Here is a 16870-nt window from a genome sequence, read left to right as displayed (position 1 = left end):
GTTTTCTTTTCCTTAAAAATCTGAGCATTGTTTCCATCTCTTTCCCAATTCTAATATAATCCTTAAAAAAAAACCCTTCCTAAACTCCCATTTTACTTGTGCTCAGTTTCCACATCAGTCCGATAAGAATCTGCTTCATAAGGCTATAGTGAGACTCAAATGATGATGATGATGGTGATGGTGATGATGATGGTGGTGAGGGTTATGATGGTGGTGGTGGTAGTGATGATCATGGTGATGATGGTGATGGTGGTGATGATGATGGTGGTGGGTGGTGATGATGATGGTGGTGGTGGTGATGATGATGGTGATGATGGTGACGATAGTGATGGTGGTGACGGTGATGATAGTGATGGTGGTGGTGGTGGTGATGATGGTGGTGATGGTGATGATGATGGTGGTGGTGGTGGTGGTGGTGGTGGTGATATAGGAACACATTCTGTATAAAGGCTAGCGTGCTAACTAAACACAAGGTGGTATTATTTTTATTACTATTCTTTAAACAGCCCTGTCTCCTCAGTGCTCTCTGACCTGCCCAAACCAGTCACTCTTTTTGTTTCTAGTTGCCTCTCTAGACCCCTAACGTGTCCCTGCTGGCTGTCCCGACAGACATTCATATCCTGGGGAATCTTTCCCGCAGGTCCAGGAACTAGCAAGTGTTGGTACCCGAACCAATCTAACTCTTGACCACAGGGAGGAAGCCCCTCCCCCTGGTTAGGGGGAGTCCAATACAGAGGAAAGAACGAGAAGACCTGACTTCTAAGCCTTGCTGCCTCACCAGTTCTGTGAACTTGACCAAATACTTTAACCTTACTGCGCCTCAGTTTCCTTGTCTGTTAGAGTTACAATAACTACCATTTTCTGAACCACCATTTTGTACCAAACTGTTTTCATACCTTTCCTTGTAACTACTTCATATGTAGGTATTATAATTCCATTTTATAGATGGGGAAAGCAAGGCCCAGAGAGAAAGACAGGCCTGAATGAGAGAAGATGAGAACCCTGCCCTCTTTCTGGCTAACTGTGCTCACTCCCCTGGCCAATCCATGTGGCTAGTGTCCCTGTGTCTCTTCCTCACCAGTTGGAGTCTCAACCATGGGATGATACAGGTGAGCCCAAGGTGACACTAATGACATCTCCTAGAATGTAGCCTCGTAATACAAGCACCATCATCTTCATCGACAGCATCAGCACAACTTGCCCAAGATCACACCACGGTAAGCAGCTGGGACAGGATTTGAATGTGACTCTAACCTAATCATTACATATGCTATAACGCCCATAATTACATACTCCTTAAAGTCTCACTGTGAGTACTAAGCTGTGTCTAACATAACACCAAACACATAGTAGGTGCTCAGTAACGTTACTGCCCTTTCTCACTTTAGAAAAACTCAATATATAAGACTCTAAAGTGGGCAGAGAGATTAGCTAAGGCATCACTGCTTACAAAATACAAGAATTAACGAGGAAACCCCGAGGGGACACCAATGTCATTAGTTCACAGATCATGAGCTCACCACAGTCCCTGCAGGCTAGAGGAGGTTAATGCTAAGGTATTCAGTGCCATCTCCTGTCGAAGATGAATTCAATGTAACAGCAGAGCTCTGCTCTGAAAATATCCCTGGGAACACCAGAGTAAGGTACATAACTGCATAACCAGGTGGCAAAAATTTTATTTCCCTTGACTTTGGCAGGGAGCATACCTACTACTTCCTAATGTCAGTGGACTTGTTTCTCTGTTATTACAATATTATTAAAACACATAAAAATCTGAAAAAATTATTGGAGCCAAGACTACCCACTGTGCATCTGATATTATTTGATTCTTGACATCATTTCTTTCCTAGGTTGTTTTGTTTTTGTTTTTACCTCTTCTCCAAACAGACTTCAAGCCAGCCTGAACTTTTGAGATAAATCACCAAGATATCCGTCTCTTTTGCCTTTCCTATGTTAATCTATCATAGAAATTATATTTTAAAACATTTAAAAGAAAAACATTTGCCCACAAGCCCACCCTTCTAACATGTGAACTGTGACCCCAGTGAACATTCTATCGTGCAGATTTTCCCCATGTCGCTAGTCTTCACATGTATCTTTAATAGACACCCAGTGACCCACTGGGCCACTGCTCCCTGTTTTTATAACGCTTCAATGAACAACTTGGTGTATATCATTTTTTCTCTCTTTTGAGTCATTTCCTGAGAACATCTAGGAGAAGGAACAGAAGCATGTGAGTCCAGGAACTCGCTGCACATGAATGGTCTGGATCCCAGTCTTAGTACTTGCTAGTTCAATGACTCCAGGCAAAGTCTCTAACCTCAGGGTCCCCTCATGTAAAAGGTGGGTGCCTGCCTCATCCTACTGGTGCGAGGTTTCAGAGAACAGAGGCATGGAAAGCTCTACGCACAGTGCCTGGCACAGAGCCAGGTCTAGATACATGGAACCACTGTGATTCCCAGGTACCCGCTATGACAGGGGCACTCTGTTTGTTTTAATGACAGTGCCACAGTCAAGAGCATGGACTCTGGAGCTCCACTGCCAGGTTCAAGTCTGATCTCCTCATTGTATGACCGTGGGCGAGTGACTCAACCTCCATGAGCCTTGGTTTTTTTCATCTGCAAAATGGGGGCAGTAAGACAGCTCCTCATGGAGTTTGCATGAGAATTAGGTGAAGAAGGCAGAGAGAGTGCTTACGTGATAAGCACTACGATTCTCAGCTATTTTCATTTTTATATCATGCCCTCCCACAAAGCATCCCACTTAGTCCCTTCCCTGTTGTCACTCCTCCTGTTTGACTCTTGGGTCTCTTGGTGCAATGAAAAGAACGTGGCCCTGGAAGCCAGGAGGACACTAATTCGAATCCTGTCCTTACAGGTGACTAAGTCGGCTCTGCAACCCTTCGCAAAATTACTCAACCACATGGGTCTCAATTCCCTTCGATACAGTATCATAAAAAATCCACCCCATGGGTTACTGTGAGGATTAGGAGAAATAACATAAGCACCTGAGAGCTGACTGCACCTTAGTCACCCACTGTTCCCTGCATGCCGACGGTGCTGGGCACAGCAGGGCAGACCAGCAAGGAGCGAGCAAAGGATGGAGAAAAGGGAGGGGAAGGAACGAATGAATGAAGCCCCGCGCCACGCCTGGCTCTCAGCAGGGAGGAAGGAGCCAGTGCACCTGCGGAGCTATGAAGGGCCCGTCTGCGTGGACCTCGAGCCGGCCTCCTGCACCGGGGCACCCTCCCTGATCGGAAGGCGGAGCGACTCGCATCCCGTGGATATTCATGGAGCACGGGCCTGTGCGAGACACCAGTGGGTGCTCTGCACTGTGCAGGTAATAGAGGCACAGGTGGGACGCTGGGAACAAAGGAAGACGCGCCAAGGAAACACGCGCAGTGAGGATGGACTGGACGCGGGGGACGCGGCGCCAGGACAGTCAGGCTCGATCCCGCTGCAGGGCATTTTCACTGACTGTGAAAAGACCGAGCACAGTATCATTGGTTATACTCCCTACCTGTGCTTTACATCCCGGCGGCTATTTTGTGACCACCAATTTGTGCTTCTCAATCCTGTCACCTTTTTCACCCAGCCTCCCTAACCCCCTTCCCTCTGGCACCCATCAAAATGTTCTCTGTATCTGTGAGTCTGTTTCTGTTTTATTAATTTATTCTGTTCTTAAGATTCCACATATGATAACTGTCCTTCTCTGACTTACTTACTTTTCTTACCATAATACCCTATAGGTCCATCCATGCTGTCACAAATGGTAAGATTTTGTACTTGAAATATTGGGGCGATCACTCTGTGAAACATATGGTTGTTCAACCACTATGCTGTACATCTGAAACTAATACAAAATAACGTTGAATGTAAACTGTAATTTAAAAATAAAATTTAAAAAAGACTGAGCACAGAAGTGATGTATAAATTCTGCTTTCTTCTCTGCGGTCCTTGTGGGGGGCGGGAAGACGGCAGGTCTTGGAAGCTAGGAGGGGAACACAGGAGCACTTTCTGTTTATTGAGCTTTGACAACGTGCCAAGGCGCCATGCTGATGCCGTTACATGAATTACTTCACTAATCCTCACAGTGCCCTATAAGGTGGGCACTGTGCATGGCCCCACTTTACTGACAAGCAAACTTAGGCTCAGAGCGGTTACCTAATGTGCTGAGTTCATACACCTAGCCCATGCCTCCTGTGGGAGGCCAGAGCTGTTAATGAGTCTATCACTGATGGCAAAATCCCTGCTAGTAATGACTGTAACAGTGATTGTAAGCCAACATGCTATGCAAACGGGAGACACTGTTATTTTATCACCAAGGTTTTCGTGTTGAACTTATTTGATGGAGAGTCATGTCTGTAAGTAAATAGATATGAATCCCTTGATGATGTAAGATGTCAAATTTGCCAGAGTAACTGGCAGGGAGTGTGTGGGGGGGAACTACCCAGCGGTCGTGCCAGGCTGAACTCAGAAGCTCTGAGAATGATTACAGATGAAAGGCACACATTGCGTGAAGGTGCCCCAGCAGGAAGGAGTGCCCGAGGGCATCCTCAGTCAGCAGCCTGCTGCCAAAATCACATCGGGGTCCCTGTGGCAGCCAGATGCCCACTGACACCTGCGGCAGTGTGCTCCAAAGATCTGCAGTGTGAGCTGCTGTCTCCCACCAGGATCAGGGATGACTTGACCTCCTGATTGTCTTTATCAGTAGAGCAGGTGAGCTAGGAAGGACATCGCTAAGGCCTTCCTTCTAGTTCCAAGTTTTAGGAGGCAAGGAGGCAGCCTGGCTTCAAAATTAGAATAATCTGTGTTCAAAGCCTGGTTTGACACCAGCTATTTCGCCTGCACGTGTTAATTAGGCTCTCTGAATCTCAGTTTCCTCATCTGTAAAATGGGACAATAATGCCATTGGTTCGGCATGAGAATGAAATGGGGTAAAACATACATTAACATTTAGCACAGTGCCTGGAAAAGATTATAAATTTCATTATCCCCACTACCCAATTTTAAAAGGGAGCCACTTTTACTTTTTTTAAAAAGTAATAATTTTGAAAATAACTCATTAAGTCAATCTGGCATCAATTATACCAAAATGATTTCAATGTTGTTTTCTCCTTTGTCCCATCCTCTCTGGGTCTCTTCCTTCCTTCCTATTTGTCCTTCCTTCCTTCTAAAAAATGATCTATTTATCTACATAGAACAGACTGGATGAAATGGTAAAGGGATTAAAAAGTACAAATGAGTAGTTAAAAAATAGTCACGGGGATATAAAGTAAAGCAAGGGGAATATAGTCAATATTATTGTAATAACTGTGTATGGTGCCAGGTGGGTACTGGAAATATCAGGGGGATCACTGTGTAAAGTACATGATTGTCTAACCACTATGCTGTACACCTGAAACTGTTATTAAATTAAATAGGAACCATCTACAATCATATAGTTTTGGTGTTTCCATTTCTCTTTCTCTTTTAAAATATCTTTCAATACCAAGGAAAACTTTGAACAAAACACGAGATCCACAGGGAATCCTTTTCGTAGGTTCCTCATTTCTTGCACCTTCTGGACCCCTCTGCCCTTCATGCTTTCTGGGCTGTACTCTGGCTCACCCAGGCGCTGTGCGGGTCCCACGCCTGGATGTGAGGGGCCAGGCCCTGGCGGGCAGCTCTCCCGCTCCCCGGGCTCCCTCGGCTGTGCCCTGTGCGGCGGCTGAGAGGGAGAATGCCCTGCAGCCTGGGCACACGGAGGAAGCTCAAACGCAGCCGAGAAATAATTTATTCTTCTAATCACAGCAAAGTTTTCAAACTTTAAAACGGAGGCTTGATGAGAAGAAAAGCTGGTGTGTTTTTTCTAAAAGCCTGGCATTTCTGAAAAGCTCCCCTACCCAACCACAGCGACCTCAAACCTCTGCCCATGAATTGAAAATAAAAGTTCATGCAGACCAAAGGCCCTCTCACAACAGACGCCCAGCGCTTTAGAAATCGTCCCTCCAAAGCTTAAAAGTTGCAATGTTTTAACCAAGGGCCTGAGCCCCTGGAGCCGTTCTTCTTGTACGCTCCCAGGGCTTTCTCAGCCAACGTTATTTACTTTCTATGACACTGAAGGGAGAAACTGTTTTGCTTTTGAAAAGGAGTCATCAGTAAAGGAAATAAAACTCCTAGAAACAGAAACTTAGCCTTTTTAATGGTCATCTACATACGATGTAAAATTAGTTGATTTTTTTGGTGGACTGAAGAACTTACAGAGGGTCCCTAAGTCCAACCTGACTCAAGATGTGTTATCAGCAGACCTGACACCACAAAGAAAACAGGGCCAATGTTGAAAGTAACCACTCAGTTCCATCAGAAATAGGTTTGCGCTTTGTCATGGTCCCAGTTCTGAAACTTTATAAAATCCTAATGATTTCAATGGGAACTTGACCTACCCATGAGATCTAGAATTCATAAATTATAAATAAGTTACATGTATCAACATCCCGAATTTAGACTAATCATTCAGAAAAAGATGATGTGGAACTAAAAATCACTCCTGCTCATTTTTAAAGATGATGAATTCCAGAATTGCAACCTTCAAAGAAATACTCCCTTCTTCAAAAGTTTCATATGAGCTTGAAACGATTTCACGGCACTTGCAAGAGTCCAAACAAACACCTTGACATAACAAAATGCAGTTGTGCCTCAAAAAATGAAATGCCGGAGGTGTAATTAGCAATCACTAATCACGTTTGATATTCAAATGACAGTTCAAAATCTACTTCTAGAGCAGTTCACCTGTACTGACTGATGGTGCTTTTTCTCCAACACGATGGGTTCAGGGGATCAGAGCTTATGAAGTGCTAATTCTCCATTCCGAGAAAATAAAAGTCCGCTCAGTTCAGCAATCTCATTTAGGTTGTGTCTAACTAACGCTGACCTTTAGACAACTGGGCGGCCAGAGAACACTCAGGACTCAAAGTGCCAACTAACCTTCACTGGGCTGCAGCCTTTTCAAAGACTTTCTTACTATCCCTTCAAATTCAAACAAGAAACCACAACAATATAAACGCAACATGTCCAAGTTCACCTCTCAACTAATAATTACTGATTGCTCAACGGCAGATTATGCTTTTAAGTTTTACTGACGATTAACCAACCACAAAAATAGAAACAAATTACATATTTTACAGTAATTTTGCTCTGCGGATCAGATCTGACACACAGAAACCACATAATCGACTGGCACAGGTCAATCCAGCCTTAGTTGCCTAAATCTGGACCCTAGTCAATGGAAAACATAATGACTGAATTAAATTCTCTTCTGCTTTTTATGATTTCTTTCACTCTCTCTCTCAGAGGAAGCTGCTAACACTTCAAAAACTCAAAAAACACATGTAGGTAAAAAATCAAGTTAGAAAGACAGAAACAAAACAAATTTCTCCTAACATTAAAAAATAGGCAAGAAATACAAGTGAACGAGACACTTTCTCTGCATCCTGCTAAAAGGCGTTTCAGAGAATGGTTCACGTGAAACTGAGTTTTCCATTTCCTGAAAATCAAGTGTAAAATGAATGGTCAAGTCTTTAACACGGGGATGTGTACAAGTATTGGGGGGTGGGGGATGAGGGCCACCACATTCCGGAACTGGGAGGGCCTCAGGAGCTGTGGGGGGCCCCCATCAGAGGTGAGCAACATATGTCCTCTGAGGGATCTATGGGCCCCTCTCCCGGGTTCCCATTCCAGTCAACAGGTGCCGCCTCTACAAAGACACATCTCCCACTCCCTCTAACCCCGGAAAACACGAGGATGAAACCGTGGCAAACAGGAGCACATCAAATTCCTTCTCCATGGGAAAGGCTGAGAAATGAAATTAATCCTTCAGCCTGAACCCTGTAGAAAAGAGTGATTTCTCCTGAAGTTAGAACTGGGGCTATGCCTCCATCGAACAGAAAACACCTAGATGTGCAAAAACAGTTTATTTTTTCAGGATTCTTATCTCCTTTCCCCAATTAGACACCTAGGCTTAGGCGTAGAAATACCAGGTAATTATTAGTAGTAATAATAAAACCTGCATTTACCGAGCGCTTCCTAAGAGCCGGGCTTAGTTTAACCTACACACTCTCATTATAATCTCTAAACCAACCTAAGAAAGTAAGGAATAGACATTTTCACAGAGAAAGAAATTGAGGCTTAGAGATCTCACCTGGGCCACACAGCTAGAAAGTGGCCGAGCTGGGGTTGAAACCCGGGCCTCTTTCGTGGCTAAGCTGGTGTTTGTTGCATTAAGCCCCACCACACTCACCGGAAGTCATGCTAACACATCTCTGTCAATGACTTTGGCTGCACTATAGTTTGTTGAGTTACCTAACAGCTACACGTTCTGTCACATCACATCATGCTCTTGCCTCATTAGTTTTTCTCACCGAGGTGTCTGTACGTGAGCAAGAATGAAGGGCGCCTCAGCACCCTCAGAGACAAGCAAATGTTAAGGACAGTTCAGATGAGTCAAATGTTGACTGAACTTCACACGAATCCCAAAGGCTACAGCACCCTCATGTCTGTAGCGAAGATACACTCTTGTGACTAAGGGTAGAGACCTCGAATAGGTGAGGCCACTTGCCCCCTTCACAGATGGGCTTCATCTTCCTCAGTTTCCCCGCTGCCCAAAATGGATAATGGTATACCCATAACACACTTTAAAATATAACTAATAATGTATTTAAAGCACTGAGTACATGCCTCATACATGAAAGGCATTTAATAAATGTTAGCTTAAAAATACAAATAACTTTACTTGGGTTTTATCTTGGGAAAATTAGGCACACACCCTTAAGACTGATCTTGCTTCCCATGCAACCAAGGTGTGTTTTCACAGCCCACCCGCAGGAGCCCGAAACTCACGGACCACCTCACTGGCTTTCATTTCTGCCTTTAGCCCATTTGCACTGTAACTAACAACAGTTCCTTCTCGATAGGACTGAGGTGGGCATTTCATAAAAAATGTGTTTAAATTAAAAATGCTTATTAGCAAAGTGAAGACATACAGTAAGTGTTGAGTATACGGTAATCTATTACCACACTCACATTTCATGCTCGATGGCCCTATTAGGTGGTTATATCAGTTTCGTTAGAAAATTGAGGCTCAGCAATTACTCAGCTTCCAGACCAAAGGCCCGCAGCTTCACGTGGCGCAAGGGCGGCTGTGAAAGGCAGCACCTCCCCATCAGTGCTCTGTCTTCACTGCTCCAGGTGGCGGTTATTTTCTTCGTGTGCTCATGAACTGAAATTACCTATTTTTGTGTGTTTTCTTGTCTGTCTGTCTAGAATTTATGCTCTGGAGGAAGAGAGGTGGCAGAATGCTGGGCACAGAGGAGACACATAGTTTCCTTGAATGAATAAATGTAGCTAAAATTTGCCCAAAATCTCAGCTCGGCCACTATGATGCACCACCTCCCATCACTGCCATCATTTAAACTCCTCTTCAAGTGCAGAATCACATGACATCGAAGTGGTTTTCTCCGGAGCCCAAAGACGACACACGTTCCCCTTCTCGGCAAGTGGGATTCAAACCCACCTTGAGGGCCGAGCCACGCCTCAGCCCTGCCCAGCCGGCACTCCAGCAGTGCCCAGATGAAGTGCACTGGGTGGAGCGAGGGAACAGGCTCCCCCAGTCTGGTCTCCAGTCTAGCTCTGCCACATACAAGCTGTGACCCAGGCACGACTCAGAGGAAGGGACAACACAGAGCTGTGGTGAGGCTTAAACGGCCAGTGTGTGACAAAGTGCCTGTTCCGGGGCTGACACATGGTGGGTACTCGACGAGAGAGAGCACCCTTTCTTCTAGGCTCCAAGGGGACAGTTTTTATGTCCTTTGGAGTGCTCATCACTCTCAATGTGCCCCCATCTTCTCTCATCAGACACATTCTAAAGTCCTTGATGGTAGGGACTACGGTGGTGTTCATCCCCCAGGTCTACCACCCAACAGGTGCTCAGACAGTAAGACTGAAAAATACCTCTGATAAACTCACCCAAAGAATTTTTTTTTAACTTTTACCTGGCACTTCCAAATAATCTGTCTTGGGTTCATTCTGGGTCCCCTAAACCTTAATAAAATTGCAAAGACATGTAAAATAGAGTGAAAAGAGTGAGAACCACCTCAGAGACACCTCCTGTGTTTTCTATCCCACTGAGCCTTGGAGCCGTGCAGAGACGGGTGAAGTGTCCCCAGTGACCTGTACACACGTGGGATAGACTCTCAGGGCCCTATGCAAGCGGAGACCTGCCACCTGGTATCCCAACTTGTGATGCCATCAGTTTATATCTCAGCCCTTTTGGCAAGGACACCACGGCAAAAAAACAAAACAAAACCTGACTTAGGATCATGATCTTACAATGTTGGAAATGGAAGAGAAACCCTGTGCTTGATGCAGGTCACAGTAAGGCCTCTCTCGTGGAGCACTTGTGAGGACCACGGACCATAAAACTAGTTTATAAACAAAGCACCGGGCAGAATTCACAAATATGCCAGTAGACATACAGGAAGGCAGAGATGTAAATGAGCGGTAGTGGTTTAGGTAGGCCACAGCCATCAGGATCATCGCGCCCGATCCATTCATTTACAGACAGGGCAGAAGGCAAGAGGTCTCTGCTGAAATGATCACCAGGAGGGGTGGCTGAGTGTGACAACAGCCTCACCTCTTCTAAAAGCTTGAGCGAGAGGGGACAGAGTCTGGTTTTCCTTTGATGGCATCATTTCGTCACACTGGCCAGTGTTTATGCCTCTCCAGCATCCACAGGCATGTCAGTGTTTCCTAAATTGACTTGGATACAGCCCCATGAAATCTAGGGCCTTATAGTGAGTTCCTTTGGGATACAAGGGGTTGACCAAAGACTTCAGGAATGTACCTCAGGTGCCCTTGAGAAAGGAAATAATGGGCCCTTTTAAATGGTTATCCAAGGTTCTTGATTCTTAAAATCCTAACTGATTTTCTAATATTTGAGTTTACCGTTAGTTTGGGGAGAGATTCACTGACTGTGCAGCGGACCACAGCTCACAGGGTGGTGACCAGCTCACACGTGCCTCCTGGATTCTGCAGTGAAGAGGGACATGTTTAACGCGCCAGAGAACCCAGGCTCTGAGCTGTCTTCCCCTGCATTTTCAGGCCAGGAAAAGCACTCTTGGGAAGGCTGGGTTTCCTGCAGGAGCATGACTGGCCGAGCCGAGTCCTACCTCGGAGTTTTCCCACCGTAGGAAGGAGAGAAAGGAGTCGGACAGGCTCTCCCTTCCACCAGCCCCTCCGAGATGTTCCTGCCCTGTCCCGTCCCCTCGGCCTTTCAGATCCGCCTGGACACGGGGGTGAGGAATTCACCCCGGGCGCTCCACGGGGCCGTGGGGAGAGACGCCAGAACCTTTCGCGCCGGCGAGCCCGTGGCTCGTGGGGGAGGCGGGCGCCCCGCCCAGCTGGCCTCCAACCTCGAGACGGGAGAGCGGCTGGAAGCGAACCGGGGAGGAGGGAAGGGCGCGCGGGGGCCGGAGGAAAGGTGCGGCTGCTGGAGAGAAATGAGACTCCGCGCCCCGCGAAGCCGACGGGTCTCAGCGCGGCCGGGAAGCCCCTGCAAGCTCCTCGCTCCTCGCACTCGGCCCTTTGTTGTCGGCCCCCGCCTCTGGCTCCCGCTCATGCCCTGCGGCCCCCCGCCCCTCTGAAGTCACCCCAACTGCACTCATAATATTTTGCTTTGCGCCGGGTCTGTTTTCCGCCACCAACTTCCAGCAGTCTCCATGGCGACGCCCCGGGGAGGGGCGGGCGCGGCCACGGAAACGCCAGGGCCCCGCGGCCCCTGCGGACTCCGCCGGGTCCCCGCGACCCGCAGGCCCGGTCGGGAAGCGCAGCCGCGCGGGGTCGCGTGCGGGGCTCCCGGGCCCGGCCTGCGCGCCGTGTCGCGCTGGCGAAGGCTGCAGCACTGGGCCTGGGGGACCCCGGGACCCGGCGACTTTCACTTGACCCTGCAGCCGAGCCCAGACGCCGGCGCTTGGCAGGTGGCGAGGGTGGGGGCGCGCATGCCCCCCTCGCTGGCCACACACACACACTTGGAGGGAGAGTCAGTCTAACTGGGGCGCGGGAGCAAAGCGTAGACCCCCCGCCCCGCCGCCCCTTGATCCCCGGAGCCCGCAGCCCTGGTCTCGGGGCCCGGGAAGGCGGCTCCTTGCCTGGGGCCGAGCCTGGGAGAGGACGGAGGGGGCCGGGCCCAGCTCTCAGCCGGGCTCCTCCGCCGCGCGGGCCTCGAGCGCAGCCACCGAATGTCCTCACCTCGGGGCCCGCGGGGCCGGGCCGGGCCTCCTGCCGAGCCGGCGCCCGCGAGCCAGCCGGCCCTCGGGCCGCCGCGGCCCGCGGGGCTCAAATCCGGCTCCAGGGGTCCTGCAGCCGCCCCGCTCGGGATCTGGAGCGACGGGAAGCGGGCAGAGGCGGGGGTCCCGGCGCAGGCCCCGCGCGCCCCTCTAACGCGCCGTCCCCTTTAACCGGCCGCGACCCTTCTGTTGCGTAGGCGACCGACCTGGCCCCGGCCCGGTTCGCACAAGTTCTGCGGGACCTAAAATTCTACCTACTTTTCCCCTCCGTTCTCGAATTTTCGGGTACCTTCAGTAACTGAGCAACGCTCTCCCGGGCGGGGACACGTCGGCGCCGCGGGCGGCCCGCGTGGGCGGGGCGGGGTGGGCCACGCGGGGCTGCGCGCTCGCGTTCGCGCGGCGTGGGCCGCGGCGCGGGCCGCGTGAGACGTGCGCACGCCCGGGCCCGACGGCCCCACGCGCCCCTGCGGCCTGACCGCCTGCTCGGCGGCGAGGCCCGTGCGCCGGGCCCGGCTCTGCGGCCGGCGAGCGGACGGCCCGGGAGGCGCGCGCCGGCTCCCCGGCCTCCCCCGACGGGGCCATTGTCTTAGCCCCACACTTGAGTATTTTGGGAAAACTGGAGGAATATATTACCGGCTCGGTGCGCCGAACAAAGGGGCGCGTTTCCTCAGGTCAAGCTGAAGTGGCCCCGAGGCACACCACTAGAGCCCCGGGCCCTGCAAAACTGTTCTCCGCGCCCCAGGCACTTTGCGCGGATTTTCCTTTTAAGAGCAGGCGACGGAGGCCCGGCTCGCCCGCCTCTCTGATCCTACCCGCTCCCGACTTCGCCCCAGCACTTGCTGCGAAACGGGGGTTCGGGCCCTTTCGGAATGAAGTGATGGCGATGATATTCGTGGTTCTGGTCGCGCGCGACCTGCTGTAAAAGGAGCAGAATCGAACCGCCCCAGGCAGCGCCAGCCTCCGCGAGCCGGGGCGCAAGGACCTTTACATAACAAGGGAGACTCGCGGGGAAAGCTAATTGGATTAAGTTCTCCGAAGGGAGGTGAGCGGAGGCGCCGGGACCGGACCGCGCCGAGCCGCGCTGCCCAGGCCGACGGCCCTGCGAGCCCGAGGGAAATGCCCCCGGGTACGCCTCGTGCCGTTTCTCCAGGGCACAGTTTACCAGCGCTTTTGATTCTGAGTTCAGGATGGCCATCTAGATGTCTCAGTTGTTCGAAAGGGAGAGGAGAGTGGATGGGGGAGAGATTTCGCTTTCCCCACTTGGGACGTTTGCAGTTGAGGCGAAGTGACCAGGTTCCCCCACGACCATCAGCTGCGTGGAAAACAAATCAGAACGTTTCCACGGCCCCAAGAACGCACGGAAACGCTCCAGGCCTGTGGAAGGGTCGGCTAACCCTCCAGGCTGGGCCGTGTCGGGTGTTGGGTAAGGGGAGACCCCAAGTCCCCGCGTTGCAAATACTTGGCCGCCAACAGTGCAGACATGGGTTTAGTTTCGTTCAACGATCTTTGCCTCTAAAGTTGGGGTGCTCAGGAGGTGCGCAGTGGAGAAAGCGCTTGACTTGAAAACGTGGAGGGAGGGGCTCTTTTCCTCCCTGGGTGCCTCCTTTACCGCCAGCGGAGAGAACTCAGGCAGGGCCCGCCCCGCACCCGCAGAGGAGACCCCTCTCCTTGCCTGTCGCCTACAGGAAGGACTGCGGAGCTCAGCCCGTCCCCACTCCCAGGGGGTCCACACCCATTTGGGGGTGCCCGATGGAAGAGGAACTTGGCTCTTGGGATCAGAAATAGACAACTGCCCTGGAAAACCAAAGGGGGCCCAAAGGGTGCGGGTGTCCCTGCCACCAGGGCCCGGGCAGAAGCCTGGGGTGGAGGTGGGGGGCTGGAAATCTGCCTACAGGGACCAAAGAAAGACCGTGTGGGGCGATGCCCGGATGACCCCTCCACCTCCCCACACCCATTTCCAGCTGCTTTGGGGCGGAGGTGGGGCAACATCCGTGCGGTGTTTGTTTATTTGCTCAGGGAAGGGTCGCGCGTGTGTGAGAGGCAGGCAGAGGCTGCCAGGCACTTGTTGCTCCGCGCACCCTCCCAAGCCTGGCGTCACGTTGCTACCTGGGCCCGGGCTTCGCTCACCGCCCCGTTTCTGCCCCTCCCCAAGCCCATCTCTCCCGAGGCTGCCGCCCCGCCGCGGAGCCCGGATAGGAGTAGACGGCCTGACTCCTTCCACCTGGAAGGGACATCGGGAGCAAAACTCGGGTCTGGAAGTTTGGCGGCTCTTCAAAGGTGCTAGAAATGGGAGGTGGCGAAGGCTCTGCTGGAGAAAGAACGGAGGCGCCGGGCTTTTGAAAGAGATTTCTTGGCTTGTTCAGTTTTTACAGATCGCCGCGACCCCCAAAACGAACAGCCCACAGCCAACAGCCGCCCAAGTGCCGAGCAGTTTGCAGACCCCGCCGCCAGGCCTCGCGGGCCGCGCTGCGCAGCGCTGCGCTGCGCCCTCCAGCAGAGTCACAACCGCGGAGCCGCGCGCATCCTCGGGGGCTCCTTCCCCGCAGGGAGGCCACACCCGGCCTCGGACAGCCCGGGGCTTCCACCTCCTGACCCGACACGGATTCCCCGGGACCACCGGGTTCGCCGTCGCCACTCCCTCCAGCGGCGGGTCTCCGCCAGCCCGAGCCTCGGTCGCCGCCTCCGAGGCGCTGCGCGAAGTCCTCTCCCTACCCCGCCTCTCGGGCGTTCCGCTCGGCTTCCCGGCCCTCGCCTCCAGCCCGCAGCGCACGGCCGTCCCGCGGCCCCCGCCTGGGGGGCGGCCCGGCGCCCGGAAGGGGCAGTCGGCTCGCCAAGTTGCCGCAAGTGGCACCTCGAGCTCGCCGCGAGCCAGCGAATCTTTACGTAACTTTGTGTGCAGGGCGAGCGAAAGCGCGCTCCTCGGCGCGTGCGCGCGTGCACACACACTCACACATTTGCACACACACTTCCACGCATCCACTTGCACACATCGTGCCGGGCTGAGAACTTCTGCACGCTTTCCGTTATTTCCTGGGGTTCCACTGTCAAGTTGACCTTTCTGAACTTTTCCAAACTCTTTCCGAAGTTCCCCGTCTCCCTTTCTTTCCCTCCCGAGGTCTCCCCCCAACCCCCACCAGTAGGACTAACCTGTGGAATCCATGTCGGGTTCCTCCAGTAACCCACAATGCATGCTCTTCCCATGGACAGCACAGGCGCCCCCCAAAAGTCCTGATGTTTGGGGATCCCCTGTGCTAGGGCCGCCCGGGGAGGAAAGGACCGAGCAGGGCAGAAGGAGCGAGAGGCGCGGGGAGAGCGGGGCGAACGGATAACGGGGGACAGACAGGAAAGAAAGAGGAGAGCGCGAGGAGGGGGAGAGCGCGGCCGAGGGGGAGAGGGAAGCGAGCGGGCGAGGGGACACTCGGCAGGCCAGCCGGGCAGAGCCAAACCCGTCAAAATGTTTGCGGATGTTTCATGGGAAAAAGCATCATTTTATAGGAGCCCCGATGGGAGCAATGTCATTGATAGGCCAGCCGGCCTGATGAATGGCCGCTCGTCAGATGGGGCCGTGGCGAGGCGCACTGTGAAGCCCATTGTGGGCCTGTTTTGAATAAGAAAAGCCGCCTCCGAAAAGGGGGGCTCGGAGCGACGCAATCCCAGCCCTCCGACTTCCCCCTTCTATTATAGCATTAGCAACGTTTTTCTTATTTAAAGTTCCAGAGGCCTTCTCCAGCCCTCGCCCCGCGCTCATTATAGGCGAAATCAAAATTGGCTTAGATGTGGCCCCCTCTCTCCTTCCCACCCCTCCCCGGACCCGGCCAGGCGGGGCGCAGGAACGGGGGGGGCAGCGGACTCCGGGGAGCCTGGGGAGTCGCCTACGCGCCACGAGTGGGCCCCGATCCTTTCCCGCTCCTCTTGTGCCCCCACCCCCGGTTTGGCTCCCGGGTTGGATTTAAGTGGGGGCCCTGGGAATGCGGGAGGAGGTAGGGCTGGACCCCTCCCACGCGGGCCCGCGGACACGCGTGGACTACAGAGAGCTGAGGGGACGCGGGGGAGGGAAACTGCAGCCTTACGACACCCCCCCCCCCAACCTGGGGGTTGGGAAGGCCGCCCGGCAGGGAGGGTGCGAGGGGCCGACTCCGCTCCCCCAGAACTTCGCCGCCTGCAGGCCCGTGGTCTCCCCGTCTCCCCGCTGCCCCCGTCTCCCCCTCTCCGCCTCTGCCCTTCCCTTGTCCTCTGGGTCCCTCTATTTCTCGGCCCAGCCCCTGCCCCCACTTCTCTTTGTCTCTCCCCAGGACTCTGTCCCTCTCTGTCTCTATCCCCCTTGGTCACTCCGACACCCCCCTGCCCGCCTCTTCCCGTAACTCTGTCTGTCAGTCTGTCTGCGTCTCAGCCCCTCCCTCCCGCCCCCACCTCCCCCTCCACCTCCCGCCAGCAGCGAAGTTTGTGAGAAGCCCGCGCGGCCAAGTGGGGACGCGCTTTTCCCAGGGACCCCCTCCTCGGCTGAGTTTAAAGTGCAGAAAGAGGGGGCGAGGGGCTGGGGGCTGGAAGTGG

General features: G+C 52.6%; 1 protein-coding gene across 1 annotated transcript in view; it reads right to left on the bottom strand.

Annotated features, from left to right (window-relative positions):
• RFX4 (regulatory factor X4) overlaps window positions 1-15878 on the bottom strand; it is a 119864-nt gene extending 103986 nt beyond the window's left edge. The window contains exon 1 of the mRNA XM_081128166.1: window positions 15467-15878. Coding sequence (XP_080984292.1) covers window positions 15467-15509 — 43 coding nt within the window. The 5' untranslated portion in view covers window positions 15510-15878. The remainder of the gene's footprint in view (window positions 1-15466) is intronic.
• Between the last annotated feature and the right edge of the window lie 992 nt (window positions 15879-16870).

This window comes from Miniopterus schreibersii, assembly GCF_964146895.1.
Source record: "Miniopterus schreibersii genome assembly, chromosome: 2".
Lineage (NCBI taxonomy): Eukaryota > Metazoa > Chordata > Mammalia > Chiroptera > Miniopteridae > Miniopterus > Miniopterus schreibersii.
The sequence above is the reverse complement of the archived record's forward strand: the minus strand, read 5'-3'. Positions and strand labels throughout refer to the sequence as shown.